At 36.4% G+C, this 20,127-nt stretch overlaps 1 protein-coding gene across 2 annotated transcripts in view; it reads right to left on the bottom strand.

Moving 5' to 3' along the window:
* Positions 1 to 19,648, bottom strand: part of LOC577575 (pleckstrin homology domain-containing family H member 1) — a 65,681-nt gene extending 46,033 nt beyond the window's left edge. For both annotated transcript variants that reach the window (XM_030999816.1, XM_777793.5), the window contains exons 1-2: positions 19,039 to 19,648; positions 1,681 to 1,743 (exon numbers count right to left, since the gene is read on the bottom strand). In XM_030999816.1, coding sequence (XP_030855676.1) covers positions 1,681 to 1,743; positions 19,039 to 19,224 — 249 coding nt within the window. In that variant the 5' untranslated portion in view covers positions 19,225 to 19,648. The remainder of the gene's footprint in view (positions 1 to 1,680; positions 1,744 to 19,038) is intronic.
* Positions 19,649 to 20,127: the final 479 nt, after the last annotated feature.

The raw sequence follows: 20,127 nt of genomic DNA, 5'->3' as shown, positions 1-20,127 counted from the left end.
CAAATTAAAGTCTTCTAATTTCTATATATCTATCGGTCTATCTTTTTCAAAAACAAAAAACTACTGCTAATATTACATGAAGAGAGTGAGCTAATTATAATCATGCTAGCACTTGTAGTAACTTACATGCAGTACATGATATATTCATGAGATTTGATTAGCCGAAATATTGTCCGCTCTGGTTATCACGTATCCATACCAACTGCAGGTTGCAAACACACTCACTGTGCAATACAACACTGAATGTACACAAATGACATAGCATGTGTTTTAATTGGAAATACTATCCTACCGCTGACTACAGCATTCAGGTGTCAATGTCTAATAGAACGTGACAGAGGTTATTGTGAGAAACAGAGAAGCATTTTTATATTCCTTCTAAATAATTCATTATGATTGTAAATGAATAGGTAATTCCATTGTTCATATTTAGACAAAGTCTGAACATGTACTGTAATGACGAAGTTACCAATTCAATGAAGTCGCTAGTAAGTGCATGTACAGGATCAATTATTTTGATGTTCCATATATACTTCTACCCTATTGTTCCAATACTACATTTCAGTGCAAATAGGCACTCACTAGTCATCTCTTGAGAGTAACAGTGATGTGTTCAGGAAAAAATAGTTGTGATGAATGACCAAATTCCTTGTGCAAGTTTGATAATGAATGTAAAGCTATGCAGATCTATCATTTAAATCAAATAATTTCTATAATGCTCAGCGGTCTATGAGAGCCATATTGTTGGTCAACTGCTTGAAGATATTAAATGGTCGTTAAAATTACATTCTGAAAGTAGCTTTAATAATGAGATTTGCATTTTCAACAGTAAAAATACATCAAATTTTACGCTTTGTAAGACGTCTCTATACAACTAACTCATCCAGTGTGAAAGCACCCACAACTGGAGGTTATTAAAGATATGACTGATAGCCAGCGTTGAATCGTCCTTCCTTTCCATGTCCATACATGATTTTATCAACTAGCATGCTGGAAGGCAAACTATAGAGATCCATTCCGAGCTAAGACGTACAATCCAACGTCGCTCCAGGGTGGGATTGCATCGGAAGATGGAATCTCTTTTGTTTGGCCCAGATATTGTAATTACAAGTATGAGTGTGACCTCCTAGCCATTAGCCATTACTCATCTCAGTGACACTCTCATTACAATGACTGTACATTACATGCCATAAATCATATTTCAACACACAGTCTGAACAAAGGTACGCTGTGGATGTAAAGTACTTCAACATCTGATGAAGATAGTCATCAGTGGATTTTTTATAATATTTTTTTCTTCTTTTTTCTTTATTGTGCATCAGACTATCCATCCGGGCAAAAGTAACATGCAAAGTTGCGAACAAACAAATATTAAATCATTTTCAGCTTTTTTTTTCATTCATAGAATCTTACTTGAAGATAAGAAATATGTATATAATATTGACTGCCTTTAAAGGTGATTCAATCAAATATCACATTGGCAATACGGTTATATTGATGAAACCATTGTAATTTCCATCAAAAAACAAATGAATCTATCAGTCAACATAATCAACTTTATACTATGTATGTTGTTAAATATCTGAATGTGAGACAACATGTAAGAAATTATACTCCAAAAAAAGTACCACAGGAACTATTCAAGGATTGTTAAGAATTGAGAAAATACCTATTACTTACTTCTTTCTCTGCTTTTTCAGCTCTTGTAGTCGACACCTCGACTTTCTCCTCCAATTCTTGCATCTGTAGGGATAAAAACATATGCAGAAATTATATTTTTGAACCACATTCACACCATTATCACAATACATACAACATTCTAAACAAAACAAAAACAAACAAACAAAAACATGTGATAAAAGTGAATATCTTTTGTTGATAAAAAGTCATTAACTACATGTATTAATACGTTATGTGGTTGAAAATAGATACATCATGCATCTTCCATCAACAGCTCTGGATGATGCAGGGAGAATAAAACGATTTTGTTCAACCAAGACAGGTTTTATCAACAATATACCAAATGTACCACCACTACTTTTTCATTTTTAAACCATGCGTGCCTTCACACCTGTCATCTCAGAAAACTCTCTCAAAAACATGTTGCCTTTAATATTACTAGGAGGAAAGTGGTGGAATAATTTTGGCTTCCAGCCAACTCACTCAAGAACTCATACAAGTCATCTGTAGAAATATGACACAGGGGAAACATTAACAGAACTTCTTTGTCTAGAGCTGGCAGTCTATCACACACCCTGAATGGTTCTCATTTTTTTCCTGGTATTTCACTTCTTTTGTGTAACTCTCATGCTCTGGTCCTACCCCCTGAAGTCATATTCTCCAAATAGCTTTATTTTCACCAATCTACACATCTCCATCTCTGTCTCCATCCTTTTCTCTCTGGTTTTCTCTTTCTTCTTCTCTCTTTATCTCATTTTTTCTCTCTTTCTATCCTAGCAATCTACGTTTTGTGTGATTGCCGTGCTTCTGTCAATCCTCTAAAGTCACATTTGTATGACAATCTACATCAGCATGTCTCCCCCCCCCCCCCCCATCATTTTCTCTATCCTCTTGTCTTTTCTTTTTTCTCTTTATCCCATCATCTCTTTCTTCCTATCTTGCCAATACACTATTTGCATAATTCTTTTCCTTTCATCCATACCCTGAAGTCATGTCTTAACCCCCATATTTTTTTCTCCCTCCTCTTTCCTCTTACCTTATCACTATTCATCCCGTTCTATCTTTCTTCTAATCCTGGCAAATTTCACTTTTTGTGCAATTATTGTGTTCTCATCCATCCCTTGAAATCATATTCACTCAAAAGCTTCAGTTCTAGCTCTACCTGAATCTACATCTTACTTCTGCCCCCATCACTTTGTCTCTCTCTGGTTTTCATCTTCCCTTTCTCTCTTTATCCCATTCATACTTTCTTCCTATTTTCTTATGTATCGCCATTCTCTCTCTCTGTCTCTCTCTCTCTGTCTCTCTGTCTCTCTCTCTCTCTCTCTTAAACAGGGAAACACGTCTCCAGGCAAGCAGGATTGATTTCCCATAAATGCATTGTCCCAAGACACCCTCGACTGTGAAAATAAGCTAGTAACTCGAGACAGTTTCTCTCTGCCTCACTCCCTGCACTTCCTTCTCCACCTATTTGAAAGATTCTTAGGCACAAAGAAACGGTAGAAGCATAAATTATGCACTACATCAGCATCAACATCTGGGAATACACAATCCCATTTCTAATTTCTTTCAATAAAACATGATGCCTGTAAGTGTTATCATACAAGGTGACTGTTTAAAACATACACACACTTTATGAGTAGAAATTCTTCCCCACAACTTGATGACGTAAATACAATGCCGCCTACACACAAGGGATGCATTTATGTAATACTAATGGGAATAACTGATCATTATGTCACCTCTACAATACACTTTATGCCACTTTGTCTAATTACAAATGTAACAGCAATCTCTGGGTTGCCCCTTTAAAATAAAATCGTAACAGGTCAATAGATGCAAATTACTCACAAAAAATAATACATCGTACAAGTCATATAATAGGCTCTTCAATTCTAAAGGGCAATTAATACAATCAACAATCAATAGTATTAATTTCAAAAGGTCATAGAGTCCATATCCATTTTCATATGAAAACTATTCAACATAGGCCCATCCCTATACAAAGATACAAAAAAATAACAATCACTAATTACAGAATAAAGGGCACTGACATGCAATCAAACATAAGAGCATTCAATAAAGTCTGGGTAAATAACATGTTGTCATCTACCTTAGATTGGGGGATATGGTGATTGTTCTCTTTGATAGCTTTCTCATCATGCACTAATGCACAATTTAAAGACACCTCTCTCTTTGAAAGCTTTCTATAACTAAAACTGCGCATATTCAAGACAGATGTGGTTTTACAATAAACAAAATTCTCCCAATATGAGTCAAATGATTTATTTCAATCATGAATTTCTTCTCCCGCTCCATCCTATTCACATTTTATGCCTTTCCTTCATCTCCCTCTTTGTTCTCTAATATTCCTCCTAATCTACCACTTTCTCATAAATTCTCCACCACCATGCTACCATCATCATCAAATGGTTCTAAAGTTAATAACAAATCCCTCATTACTCAGACTTCTGAGTCATACACTTGGATTATATCTGCAGTAATTTTTCATAGATTGCGCCATCCATCTTTGTTTATCTTGCAAACGAGCAGTAAATCACAATCACAAAACAGAACAAAGAATTCTGAATAAATGCAACAGTACAGTCCACTTAAACGGTGGAAAATATTCTGACCGTTTGGGCAAAAGGATGAATTCTTTGTGATGATAATGTTCAAGGTCACTATTGGTATGAATTCTTAATGACCGTAAAGAAAAGAAGCGGGAAGCAATTGATACCACCACTGCTGGATTGAGGATCTCTATCGATTCATCTCCATGATTACATTGTCTGGCCTGCATTGTGTCAAATAGCCAGAAATAGACGGCCTCTGCCAATGTATGACTCACGTCTACGACACCAACCTGTGATTACGGAGAAATCGCCCCGCTCACATTCTCCCTAATGCTTCCACATCAGCTAGGCTATCCAAACCCATCATTACTCTCAGATGAAAGGGCTCTACAATTCTAAGGTTTGATGGACCGGCAGGCCTGAGTCATAATGCTATTACGCAGGAGAAATTGTTTGATCAGCTAAGTCATAAAGCTAGGACTGTCTTGAGAAAAAAACATGAATTTTGGGAAGAGAATAATTCTAAACAAAGGCAGAAGTTACGACATAGTTCATGTATATTTTATGTTGTTGGTGCATGGACTTATCTGAGCAATGATGGACTGGTATCACACTCATACATCTAAGCATCACTTTCATTGAATTAGATATCCCTCTCCCTCTCTCTCTCTCTCTCCCTCTCCATCTCCCTCTCTCTCTCCCTCTCTCTCTCTCTTTCTCTTTCTCTTTCTCTCCCTCTCTCTCTCTCTTTCTCTTTCTCTTTCTCTTTCTCTCTTTCTCTCTCTCTCTCTCTCTCTGTGTCTGTCAATAGAACAATTTTACCTACCAAAATAGATGGAGAAAAGAATCAGAATATTTTGTTTCAGATAGTATCATACATGATAAACATATTTAATTTGCTTGTATGAACACCCTATAGCAAAACACCATTAGCAAGAAGAATTTGAGCATTGTTTTGTATATAATGGGAACTCTATCATTCATTTTGGTCAACTTTCTGTGTGAATGCCTTGTAACACTAGAACAGTACATGTATATGCAAACCAGCACTTTCCCGAAATGCTGTAATAAATCATTTACCTTTGTGCACTCTCTACACCATAACATATTTGTTTACACAATTTATCTTTCAGCTTAATAGGACCTTTAAAAAGTTGATTCTCCTCCTCAATTCCGCCTTAAGGCCAGCAAATTTAGCCTCATCAGGTAAAAATATAATTTCATAGAATTAATAGAAAGAAATTCCATTAATGGTATCAACACACTAGGCAAGTCTATTGTTTTCTGGGACTGGCCCATATCGTCGCTGTTTTCACGAAGTGACGGTAGTGAACAAAAATTGCATTCACTTTGCGTTACGATTTTCCTCACTACCGTCACTTCGTGAAAACAAGGACGATATGTGTTTTATATAAAAGAAACCTAACCTCTTTCACAGCTGTGATCAGAAGCAAATGTATATATGACAAGTGAAGTGCTTACACCTTATGAAATGGATAGTGTTGCATCAGATGAAAGCACCCACGACATCAGAGGATAGTCTATTTATCTCAGTTGATACACATGAACCATCATAATGATCACATTTCATCTCCATCATCCAAAGAATTTGAAGGCCCAACACCAACGCCCTGACATAATCCTTAAAGTACCACTAAATTTTAGGCTGGTAAAGTTTACAAAACATGAAATAATTAATGAGGCATGTTTTATTATGATTCAAGTTTGAAATCATGATTCCACATTTCAATTCATATCTCACTTCATATCAAAATAGTTTTCCGCTCTCCATATAAAGAATTTTTTATCAACCCCACATTAATTCTTTTACAAGACAAGGCTCATAATACTTCAAATGTATTGAAGACTAATATTACATTTGGGAAATTGAAACCATCTAAAACCTTCAAAAGATTAACTTTAAAAACATATGCTGAATATTAATTATTCATTATAGATTGTTACACTGTTAAAACGACAAACACTGTACATTGTTACAGTCTTTGTTGTTTTTGTTGTTTCATGATAAACAGACAATTTAGTTGACACCTTGGTGTGATGACCAAAGTAAGCTATGTAGATTAAGTAGGTATTTAAAAACCTTTTATCTGATGTGAGCAATGTTATCAGCAGTAAGCTTACTATTTATGATGTTAGTAATCCATAGTGTGATAGACATAAAAAGCCATGGCAGACCTGAGCAATAACACATTACTCAAACAAAAACATAAGCTTATCACATCCGCTTATCATCTGTCTCTGCTGCAATAAGAAACCTAATGAAATGAGCTGCATTGCAAACACAGAACCGTACTTAATTACGTCAGCTCTGGTTGCTTTCAATTACATTACATTGGAAGGAAACTCTACTTGCTTGAAGACGAGAGGATAGAATGAGATACATTGAATGTGGCAGTGAGTGTTTACATTCGTCTTGGATTCGTGGCAATGAATTGGAATGGCTCCTGTGGACCGCTTGCGCCATGACCCCAGCATTAGAGACTCATTAAGCTGATAGCATCCACCGAAGAACAGGGGCAAGATGTCAACATCTTCTGCAGACTTGCGGCCCTGTCCATCTTCTCAAGAGCTCCTATCAGTCTCTGTCAGTCTCTCCCCCTCAATTTGCATCCTCCTCTATCTCACTGTATCTTTGACATTTCTCTTCCTATCTCCAGTATGTCTATTCTGGTTCTTCTCTCACCTGCACTTTCCTTGCCACTCCTACCTTACCTTATCCATTGCTATTTTCTCTTTTGACCCTAAGCTCACCCTCATACTCTAAATTTAAGCAAGGCATGCCCCAAACCTCTCATCTCTCCTGCTACTAGATAAGTAGTTATGTACCTCACTGTTCCTCTCTTTCCTCCTCCCCCTTTTATCTTTCTCTCTCTTGCCTTTTCCCTTTTCCATCTCCACTTCTTCTCTTCCCATTCGTTCTCGTTATTTTTTAAGTGCAATCTTTTTGTTTTGTACCTATTTTTTCACCTGTTGTTTTGCAGTTAATCTGCCTCTCTCTCTCTCTCTCTCTCTCTCTCTCTCTCCCCCTCTCTTTCTTGTTCTACCAATTACCATTCTCCTTCGAGTCCCCTTTCTTTTCTCCTCTATATTTCCTCTCACTTAATCACACTTTTCCCATATCTCTAATATTCCTTGTCTAAGATATAATCAATATGGCCATGAGGGGCTACCATATATGTATTTGCATAGATCTCTATCAACAACATACAAGCAGGTTTGCCACACAATTTTTTTTTCTTGGCAAGCTCACACTCTCTGATTCCCCTGATTTCGTGAGGAAAACATCACGGCTCAAGTCATATTTTCTGTGCCAGGAAATTGTGCACCAAGGCCTGCATATATTGATAAATAATGAGACGGGGGATGAATAAACTCCCTGGCAGGCAAGGCAAGCAAAGGAAACAAGAAAAGGAAGAAAAGGCAGGCCTGCATCCATTCACCTGCACGTATCTCCCCACCACCATCATTTTCCCGGAGTAGATATATAAAATGAGTCAATGATGAGTTGCTGCCTTACTCACGCATCCATTAGATACACATGGAACACCACTGCAGCAGGAGGGGAATGCTAATAGCCTACACGCGTATCCATAACAAGCCTTGATCATCATAACACTGCCCAGGTTTATAAGCGTACTTGTAGCTGTACTATTCCCACTTGACATAAAATGCCTATACACTTCTGGGCATATGGTATGCAATGATTATAGAGTGCCAGACTACTGTGAATAAATCCCAAGGCATTTGAAATTCTTATGAAATAAATATGAGCCAGTCTCCACTATAATGCTGGTGGATTACATGTCTTATTTCACATGTAAATACAAAGGTGAGATGGTATGGACACATTTCAACACTATCAAGGATGAACAATCATCACAAAGAGAGAAAATTAGAATTCAATACATGGGATTTACTTTCAAAGCCTGCCTTTACCAGAATATAAATAAAACTACTCATTCTTGACACAAAACAGACTTCAAGAGTGACATCAAACCACAAGAGAAAAGCAAGTTTTCTTTCAATGATGCATATAATTATAAGCCCTTAATTAAATCTCATCATCAAGATAAAAGAATACCAACTCATTTCCAAGAGAGATTCAAGGAATATATGAAAAGCCATACAGATTCTAAGGTAAAAGTTCTGAAATGCAAGTCACACAAAATGTTGTGCTTTTCCATCAAATTTCTCAAAGTCTGTAAATTATGCTGCATTCCTGGGGAAGATTATAGGAAAGCAGTTTGCCCACAAATCACATTTTTCTTCTTGCTGCAGGAGATATACAACACACATGTATGGTTAGCAATTTCATAAATTGCTATCTATACATGTGTGTTTATCCCATCGAACCATTAAATCTTGAGTTGAATTTATTGCCCAGGTTTATTCCTTTGACAGGGCAAAGTCAACAGATTGCTTTTCCAATCATACAACTCTCAAAAGAGTATCATCATATGGGTCAGACCTGGTTCAAGAAGTTCACTTACAATGAAATAGAGGTCAGTAGTAGACCTAGTACTAACATTTGGTAGAGTGCTCTGGTGATATAGACATTTCATTTATGCCTGATACCCATTAATGACTGGAATAATCTAGATCTATCTAGAACTAACTGGTACAGGGTCACTTACTCTCAGGATGCTTTTCTTAACCTCTCCAAAGATCTTTCATATTCTAGAGTGCTCTAGAGCAATCTTTGAATATTGAGTATGACCAAAAACCTGTATACATATAAGGGCATACAGGCAAAAAGAATCATCTTCTAAACCCAAAAGGGTGTAAACTCTACATGAAATGTTACCAACTTACGCCCTCCTGGCTCTCATCAGAAAATGTAGACTTTTTTTCTTTCACCCTAACAAATATGACATGTCACTAATGTTGAATAAACATGAGTAGGCCCATTGATTTGACCAACATTTAAAAAAGTTTTCAAATAGTTATACCAACATTGCTTCCCAAAATAATACCCTGCTAAGTAGAATGTACAATCTTCCAAAACACGTAAAATTGTTTACAATTTCAGTATAGGAGCAGTGATTGGCTTTCCAGCAGAAATATCCCACAAGGGCATACAAGTGTGGGATTTCAATATAACTAATGCATGCTGTGTTGTCATAGAATATTCTTTGTTCCTAAATTTTCCATAAGTGAGCAGACATACCAAGTAAATTCATTGTACCATTTTTGCAGCTTTGGGGTGTGCGTTATCTAGAACTCTAATCTAATAAATCATAATTTTCAAATGTTTCTGCAATTACATATCTGGCTTTACACTTTGTGTAATGGTCATATCAACATACCTCTATCAATATCATTGCCTGATGAAGTGGTATTTTGGGATGTGGATTCTACTCATACCGTGGAAGACACTTTCTATCTGTCAGGTTCGAATCATGCTGATGTCTTCAACAGACCTAGATATTCCAAGTACTTGTAGCTTGGTTCAATGTCCAAAAACTTTTAAGCACAGATAACTGCCATGAAGCACCACTAGTGCTCTTCTTTTTTGTCAACAACATCATGAAAACACAAATGGTTTTTATGATAAGGACTTTTCGTTTACACTAGTCCAGCCCAGTCAGGTGCTTAAAGGTCTCAATAGATTCCATTACCACCAGAGGTAACATGGTTGTTGTTTTTGATGTCTCTAAAGTTATCATATTCTATGATCCATGTTTTGCATTTCTAGATTATCTCTTCGAAAAGTTCTTGATCTTATGTACTGGACCCCTTTTTATTTTATTGATGGTTCTACCAGATTTTTTAGAATCTGCTGAAATTAACAGAGCTGAAAAATAGCATGAATAGTAGGTAAATAGACGATGATAAACTGAACTTCCAGTTCCCATAATTATCAAGGGAGAGAGGCTGACTGCTCCCTTTCAGACTAGCTTAAATCAAGTACACCACAGTTTTGCAGATGCACTCTTCTTCACCTGCAAATTATCATAAGCTATCAAACATATCTCATCTGAGGAACGTCAAATTCGCAATCTGAGCATCCTCCCTCTGCATGTTCCACTTTTACAAACTTGCATTGCAGGATACAAACAGGGAATTGCTTCTCCTGCTCGTTAAAATGCATTGCTTTACCAAACCGCTGTTCAACCCTACTGTTTCTTGCATCCCGCTGATATTTCGTCCGAAATCAGAAATATGCGAACGATGACGATGATGATCACGTTGACCCCCATCTTCCCCCTCTCCTTTGGTAATGAACTTTGGGCGTAAGCGTTTCTCCAGTGCGCGAGGGAAATCACTCTGACGTATCCTCTGCCCTGATATCCTTGCCATACGCTCAATTAGGTCCTAGCCGCTGATATCGACAAACGTCTAGCTATGAAATCAATGGAAGAACACGTTCCGAGATGGGGAACGACAGTAACAATCACGGATGTGTACTCCAAGGTATGTGACCAGATGAAGTACAAGCCACAAACAAATTCATATGCAATTTCTTCCTTTCTTTCCAACCTTTGTGGCCTTGTAAACAAGCCACAAATATGCATACTATGCATTTCCTCGACAATGATTTCACTTGTTCCATGATAATTTTGATTAAAAAACTTCCAATCACTGATTAAACACTGTCCTTTTAGTTTTAATACCAGTATATAAGCCTATAAAATATCTTTAACATTTTCTTATTGGGTTCTCTAATCCACTTTGATATGGGATCTTCTTTCCACAGTTGCGTTAAACCATCCGAGCTATGAAGAAAAGTAACAATCCATACTTTCTAACAAATGACTAAATAACTAAATTATGTTCTCCCCTTTATCATAGGATACACAGGCTGACATAACATGGACTTTTGAATCCCAGTAACTATCTATTCAAAAATATCATGATGGATAACCAACATGTAAGAAGAGTACAAACTTAATTTTCTTTAAAATATACTTGCATATTTATTTATATATCAAAAATAAATGTTTCCACAAATATCCAGCAAAATATTTTGGACTACAGGTTTCAAAATATTTTCACAAAATGTTTAGAACAGACCTAGCATAGTCTATCTCTTATTTTAATATTGATGTGTTTTACCACCACTCCACAGCAGTATACCTTCTGTCACATACATCATCATTGATTGTTTGATGCAAACAAAGCATGCTAATCACCAAATAATCTCTAATGATTTAATTCTATGACCAGCATAAAACACCACCAGCATACACCCTCCAGTCAAGCTACTATCTATCTAAGTGCATGTGGTAATGGTTTTCTCCACTGAGCCACACATTATCGGCCTAATCTGGCTTGATATGTGTGAAACAAAGAGGATTTTGATTAGTAGAGGAAGTGGAGGGACTTTGCTAATTACTGGCTGCATCAGAGCAAGATGAAATCTGAACTCGGGTCACTCCCTGTCACATCCTACTCCTAGGCAATGATGCTTTTACAACAAAGCCCCAAAATGGTGGTACGACAGTGCGCACGATTTAAAAAAAAAATCAGATCACTATCTTTACTTTCAAAAATAGTATATCAGGCCTGAAGAGGACTCATGAAAGTAAATGTATTGTAATTCTCACTTGAGACTATACATTGAGCAAATTAAGAATTTTTCTCATTTGTAATGATGAAGGTCAGTTTGGTACCTTTTAAACTTAAATCATTATCATAGCACTCAGCACAGTAATAAAACCTATCAAAATTCATTCAATTAGAGAGTCTACAGACTAGATTGGATGAATCGAAACAGAAAGATAGAAGCACTTTTCTATACACTGACTTTAGAAAGTGGATCTAATGGACGGGAGTAAATCCTGTTTTAATGTTCACGCGAAAATGCACAATATTATTTGTTTATTTTATTTATTCATTTTATTAACTAGGACTGTATTTAATCATTTATTTATTTGTTTATTTGTTTGTTTGTTGTATGTTTATTCATTTTGTCAATTATGATGTACATCTAAATCATAAAATGTACAAGACAGAGAAATTGACATGAATGTCCCATGGACAGAATGACACAAAAATGCCAAAAGAGTAAATTGACAAAACATATTAAAAGCAGTATGATACAAGTATATCAGATTCAGTATGCATCTGAAATTTTGGCATTGTTAGAATTCTATCCTCGTGCATGGCATAGGATACTAGTAAGATCATGCACTAGATTAGGGGTATCTCTGACAAGACAAAAACTATATACGATAAAATGATGGGCGGGGTCCTTGAAACTTGGTGGATCAATTAATCTGCTAGATTGACATTCCATCTTCATGTACATGGACACCATTACCATGACTCATCACACTTGTCTTAGAGACTTAACAAAAATTTGCTGAATGCACATGCCAAGTCTACCGGTATATTATGATTTAAACTAACACATATTTAGATATTATAGCCTACATACGTGGCCGAGTGGATATGTCACCGGACTGTTGATCACAAGGTTTGCAGTTCGAGTCCCGCAGCGGCACTAATGTCCTTTGGCAAGACATTAATCTATATTTACCACACTCGACCCAGGTGAGGTAAATGGGTACCTGGTAGGAATATTCCTCGAACTGCACTGAGCGCTGATAACGGCTGCTAGAGATGAAGCTAGGGTAATAATTTCCACAAAAAGAAGCTCTTCAGAAGCGTATAGAGACTTTCTATCAAAATGTGTTGTGTGCTATACAAGAACGGAATATAATTATTATTATGACATACATCTATATATTTTATTCAATTATAATTCATCCAGAACTTAGAGGGAAAGTAAAATTATTGTATTTTAAAAGTGACTAATGTGCTTCAAAATATCTTTTGTATCGTTTCTGCTCTCTCTCTCTCTCTCTCTCTCTCTCACTTCTCATTTCATTTCTCCTATTCTTCATTTCTTCTCCTAATCCTCCACCCCCCCCCCCCCTCTTCTCTACCCAAGTCATCTCCCCCCCCCCTCCCTTTCCTCCTCCTCCTTCTTCTTCTTCTTCTTTGTATTCTCCCCCTCCTATCATATCTTCACCCCCTCTTATCATATCTTCTCTTCTTCCTCCACCATCTTCATAATTCTGTCCCTGAAAATAACTACCTGTGAGCTGGACAGCTGCATGGTAATTGACAATTTTATAAAACTCCATATTTAACTTTTAATACAAATAGTGCACATTATGATGGTCAGTTTCTTATCAGATAGAAACAGATCTTTGCAGAAGCCATGTCGAAAGTACAACTTCCTGATCAACTTGAATTACACATATCCTAACAGCTGAGGATCTCACTTTGCTCTTGAAGCACCTTCAAAATGGTGATTCCAAATTTGCTCCCATGACAGTTCAATTGCTCTGGACTTTATTCTTCATAATTAAGTAGGGCAAGGGTTACAATTGCGTTTTAGTTTAGATGTAGGGTTATGGTTAGATATATTGTTACTTTAGGTGACTGGTCTAGGGTTCAAGTCAGAAATTCAGCTAGTGTACAAAATTGAACTCGGAGTAAATGTCACAGGAACATAATGGTACAACAACCCTTTTAATTTGAACAAGAAATCATCCAACAGTAGAAGCCGAATTAAAACTGATAGGCAGAAAATTTGTGAAATCAAGATGATAAAAACCTGTCAATCAATCTATTACAGGGATATCATAACCACACAAAGCTCAAGTGTCTAAATATATCCACTAAAGATCTAAAAAAAAAATGTGCTGGTAGCCAGGTAGTCCTACTTGTATGTCATGGGGAGGGCGCTGGGGCTTAGTACCTACATGAATTTATTTGCACTAAAGATAATCCTATTCTAATATATCGTAATTAGGTACCTGTATATTGATTTATGATAATGCACTGTTCATTCCTTGTCTTATGCCCATGAAAAAAAATTGTTTTGGTTTATAAAATTTCTCTCTAAATATACTTGGTTTGTTAACCCACTGAATATTTACTTCTCTCATTGCCATAGGCTTAATACAGGGAACACTCAGTTCCCATGGGCAAAAGATTAGACACAAAAGCAAAACATGCATATATCGATTAAATTGATTCACAAGAATGCAATCTTGGTTCTATGCAAATTTGACAATAATAAAAACAGTTATTGTAGGTCTTATCGAATTTCCCTCAAAATAAAATTGGTTTGTAACACCAAAACCAAAATGTATAGTAGGTAAATCATCAAGATGTGATAGCTTAGCTACAAAACTCATAAGGGCCCTATATTCATTTTCTTGAAAATTGTCAGGTTTCAGCTTCATAATCCTAATTATGAAGACTAGAATAATACCTTCATACCAAATGCCAGTTGCACATTTTCTGCATCTTTCATATCCATATTGTCAGCAGCAAAAAAACACAATAGTATAAAGAAAACATTAAAATTGTATGTATACAAAGAAAGGTAGGCCTGAATTTTTATTTAAAATGAGAAGGATAGAACTACCATCTCATTATTTAAAAACAATAATTAATGTTTTGATAAAAATGATGAGCTATTTCATTCAAGTTTGCAGACTATAGGCCTACAATGTTTCTGATGTGTATTCCAAGCTCAGAAGCTAGCACTGCATAATACACATAGGACATTGTGTCCGCCATATGACCTCACAATATAACTAAATTATGCTACAAACGTCTGCCACTCAACCTCCGCCAACCATGAGAGGAGGGTGGGCCTGTATGTGTGTGTGTGCAGCGGAAAGCATCAGCAATTTCCTCCCGTCCCCGAGTACAATATGGCGACAACGCAGGAGACAATGCACTCTGCGGAGGATGGAGTTAACAACAAAGGGGATCCCCTTTCCACGGTAATTGATGTTCACAGTAATAGTATGACGATGGGTAACTATTGTAAGGGGCAGATGGCCTCACAATGGAGAGCCCGCATCACATACATGGTGACACACGCTTGGCAACTGCCTCTATTCATTATTACAGCAGATAGATTGCGTTGAAAGGATGAATGGACCAAACCCACTTAAAGAGTATGGCCATTTAGGAGTACCAGCACTTGACCAGACAATCAAATATTGACTGTCTTGCATCAGTGAAGCCAAAGAAGAATAAAAGAGGATAAGAAGGGATTAGGAACTAAAAAATGTCTGGACACCACAATATATAATCAAACATTTATATAATTCATGAATAGGGGAGGGGGAGGGGGAAGGAGGGTAAATCAGCTTATCAGCTGACTATAATTTAGGGTACTTGTCACAATGAAAAACACCCTTTATCTGTTTACATTCATGCTACTGATGGTACTACTAATTCTTCACACCTCAATGATGACTATTATGGACAAAATCACAATACAGTCCATTGAATTGACACAAAACAACTTTAATACAGCCTCAATTTATATAAATATTCAAATAGAATATCATAAAATTACATGAAGACGATAACATTTAATTGAGCTTGTTATTCAATATTTCCATCAGCTTATTCCGTCTTGGTTTAGAAATTAGAATATTAAAATAGCTTAGATGCTGCCTGTTATTTGGCAGGTAGAGGAGTGGGCTATTAGTGTCCAGTCTAAATATTTGTATTTCTGCTTTTGTATTGTAATAAAGGATTATTGTTTGGCTGTAGGGTAATAACAATTCCTGTCTAAACAAATTTCTTACACCTTTTGTAAAGCAATGAAACAAAAGGTACCATACTTCACCCTTATCTTATTACAAAGACCTGGGAACACCATTTGGGCAATTACCAATTTCCTGCTTCCTGTTACCAATAATAAACAGCTCTAAAATCAAATTTGACAAGGAAAATGGGTGAAAACTTGTGTCCAAATTAATGGTATTTCCTCATATGTGAGACCAAATTACGATTAATGAAAATAATGAAAATGTAATTACTATTATTTCATTTTAGCGCATGACAGACTAAATATGTTCCCCTAAATCTGGAGATGACAATCTAAAGCAATTTGAATCAAATCTTTAGCTGACCTAAATGAAGGGGAATGTTGTTCCATCACTATACAAAATTTTCAGAAATATATACTTCCCCTCTCAAAAAAAAGTTTATTCATAAATTAGACATGACATTATTTGATGTGAGTGAAAAGATGCTCATTTTTTTAGACACAATTTTTTTCCAAAAAATATTGAAGAGTAGTATTTCAAAGTGTAAGCTTTGAAACAATCTCAACTAAAAGTTGCCTCAAATCAGTCTTATTAACTAGTTAAATACTAAGCCTGAGACATGTCAAGCTAAAACCTATGGAATAGAAATTCCATGATTATCAAATCAAACTCAATGGATTAAACGGGAGGCATTCACGAGTTCTCAAATTGGCAACTCAATGCCATTGCTCAGCAAACACAAACAATGATGTTTTCAATGTATCATGAGGAAGAGTCAGGAATGAAGGCTACAGATGCAATCTTTCTCCTCTCCTCCACTCCTCCTTGACGGCCAAGATGAGGAATGCTTGAGAAGGTCAGTGAGATGTTGACAGAGAGTGGCCCGTAGCCGGCTCTACACTCATCATAACATGCCTTGGCCTCATTACTAACCCATGACATCATTTCTTCACCTTCGTCTCAAGATTTCATCCTCACTCACTCCAATGCAATCTTTCCCTGGTCATTTCAATTACATCATGTTGTATTGCAATCATTTAAACTTGCACATAGTATAAACATCTTTGAGGACACCAAATCTAATTCATGCACTTTATGGTTTTCATCTATGGTTCCATTTTCTCTCCCTCTCTCTCTCCCTCTCTCTCTCCCTCTCTCTCTCTCTCTCTCTCTCTCTCTCTCTCTGTATTTAAATTTCTTTACTCTTGGGTTTTCTCACAGGAAATATTGTCATTTTGAAACATTTCCTTGCTTTTAATAACTCTTTATCCTTGTTAATCCTCATATAGATTCTCTCAAACGATCATTTAACTTTTGATAAATACAGGTTGACAAAGTCATTCCGAACTGACATGGGAAGCAAGATTAAACAGATGTTTAGTGGAATAAAATAACTTAAAATATCTACTCTTGTTAATTAATTATATCTTAGATGGTTTTTACAGGTACATGTAGTTGTATTTTTGTACAAATACAATTTTCCAATGTTCCCTTATTTGTATTTAGTTGAACAATTTTAAGGAAAATTTTTAAATCATATTCTTAATAAAAAATACTTGAAATTTAATAAATTTCATGATCATATCAAAGTCCCTTTAACAAATTATATAAATTCTTAACATTTCTGTAAAAGAAACCACCAAAATATCAGCTCATTACAAGCAACCGTGCATGATAAAGAACCATTGTGCCTCAATTCCAACCGAGTACACATGACTGATAAAATGAATAGAAATATTGTATTTAGTTAAACCTGGCTGGTAATTAATCCTCCTTCCCCAAGTAAAAAGGAAAAAATAGGGTGATTTTATTTCATTTCAGTTTGGATTATTGCCAAGTTCATGAAGTTCATAGACAATTCTTTAATGAATCAGCTTATTTGTGATGACAGCCAGTATGGTATGTTGTAACTGCCTAAATAAATTATATCCGCCATTATATGGATAACTACAAATTATGTCCCCTGTTCACTTATGTATTAAATGTTGAATGTTTCCCCTAAATATAAGAAGCACACATATTGTTTATTACAAATGAAGATCAAGAAAGTTAGCATACATTCTTTGCAATATTGAAGTGCCAATAATCCACATTCCTACTTAATAGGATTATGAATGAGAAACATTATTATCTATATAAAGGCTTCCAAGTGGTACAATAAATCAGTGTATTTAATATCTTTAGCGCAGTACCCAGATGACTGACCAATTGTTTTTGTATTGCTCAGTCATCCAGGAACTTCAACTATCGATATTGATATCACACAAAAACAAATCCATATTTACAGAGGTCAGTTAAATTGTTTTATTTGACTAGTCAGCCTGATATAGATAATAATAATAATATTGTATGGCTTTGTTTTCACGTAATACAAGAATATATTGCTCTCGCTATGACAATATATTCTTGTATCACACTCAAAGCTATCCAATATTATATAAATCTCTTGTTAGTTAGCAATTACTTACCACTTTAAACAATTTAACAATCATAATTGTAATAGTATTGTTTTTTATGAAAAATGGTGCATAGTTGGACATAGTATCATCATGATGATTAGTATGATGATAATCATCATCATCATCCTTAATATCATGATAATTATGATGATAATGGTAGTGGTCATGTTGTGGTAAAGGTGAAGTATTGGTAGTAGTGGTAAGAATGGTACTTATGGAGTTAGATGGTAGGCCTACTGTTGATGGTAGTGTTGTTGCTGGTGGGGGTGGTAAAGATGGAGATGGTGCTAATTTTGGTGGTAGTGGTGGTGATACTGATAGTGGTGGTGGAGGTGGTGATAGTGGTGGTGAAATGGGATGGTGGTGGTGGTGACGGTGATGATGATGGCTGTGATGAAGGTGGTGGTATTAGTGATGGTGATCATGAAGGTATTGGTGATATTGTGATAGTAATGAGGGTGAGGGTGATGATGATGGTGGTGATGTTGATGGTATGGTGGTGATGATGATGATGGATGATGATATGATGATGGTGATGAATGATGAATGATAATAAAAATGAGACAGCGTTGTGATGGTTATCATTATAGTTATGATTCTATTCATAAACAGATGGAAATTCATTGCAGAATAGATGATGGTGCTGACAATTTTGTATTGCACGGTGGTAATGAAAATATTCAATCTAGACGAGTACGAGTAGATGTGGAGCTTTCTGTCCTACAAAATTGAATTATAGAAAACATGAAAGGAGGATTGAAAGCTTACCTTTTCACCCAGGACAGATCGAATTTTTGTGGCCTGCAATCGAAATTTTTCAAGTTGACCTTCGAGGGTGCGGCATCTTTCTTTCCAGTCCGCATCCCCAGCTGCGGCCGCTGCATTCACTTCACCGGGGCCGCTGGTCTGGCCTTCCGATGCAGAACCTCGCTCGGTTCTGGATGCCATATTCATTCGTCCGCCCAAACGAAGAGGCTAGAGTTTGCTGGGTAAAATGTTCACCTTATATTTTAGAAATCCGTGTTTTATTCGTTGATACGTTGTTTCATTTCTCGGCAGGAAGAGAAAAGATATTCGGTGGCTGAATTGTTACCTTGCTTTGGTCTCTTGTCGGTCCGAAATCTCGTCTGCTACCGCTCGTGGGATAAACTGTACGTTCAATGTGAGAAATCTGCTCGCTGCATGCATAGTTCGCCTGCAGCTGACAGATATTTTGCTGAGCAGTGATCGTGATGACTCATCGGTGTACAAAATGAGTATGTGCTAACATACCCGTATGGAGCGGCGAGCATGCAGTGCCAGTGCTAAAAATTGAGAATGCTAACCTAGGTTGCACTTCTTCCTCTCGAATTCAACTTTAATAAATTCAATCATTATCCGATCTGGAACCCTCACCCCCCCCCCCAAAAAAAAAAAAGTATGTATCTATTCCTTATTAGCGGATCCAGGGGAGGGAAATACAAATATTGTTTCTACTATACCATCTGCGTTTTTCAAAATAATTCTCATAGATGCAATTTTATATAACTCCCAAAAGATTTAAGGTGCGCCATACAATTTTCATAATGCGATTTTTGTTCATCTGATTAATACTATTCGTAGTGTTGCAATGGTATACTTTTAACTTTTTGATGTAATTTGTATGTAATTTTTAATTATTGGCAAGATCCCCCTTCTCTCTTCCCCCTTCTTTACCCCCCCCCCCCCTTCTCTCTCTCTCTCTCTCTCTCTCTCTTTTCCCCCTCTTTCTCTCTCTCTCTCTCTCTCTCTTTCCACTCTCTCTGTCTCTTTCTTTCTCTCTTTCTCTATCTCTCTATCTTTCCTGCTCTTTCCTGCTCTTTCCTTTTCTTCACTATA

Source organism: Strongylocentrotus purpuratus, unplaced genomic scaffold (genome assembly GCF_000002235.5).
Source record: "Strongylocentrotus purpuratus isolate Spur 01 unplaced genomic scaffold, Spur_5.0 spur5_scaffold_5, whole genome shotgun sequence".
In the NCBI taxonomy this organism is placed as follows: Eukaryota; Metazoa; Echinodermata; class Echinoidea; order Camarodonta; family Strongylocentrotidae; genus Strongylocentrotus; species Strongylocentrotus purpuratus.
The sequence above is the reverse complement of the archived record's forward strand: the minus strand, read 5'-3'. Positions and strand labels throughout refer to the sequence as shown.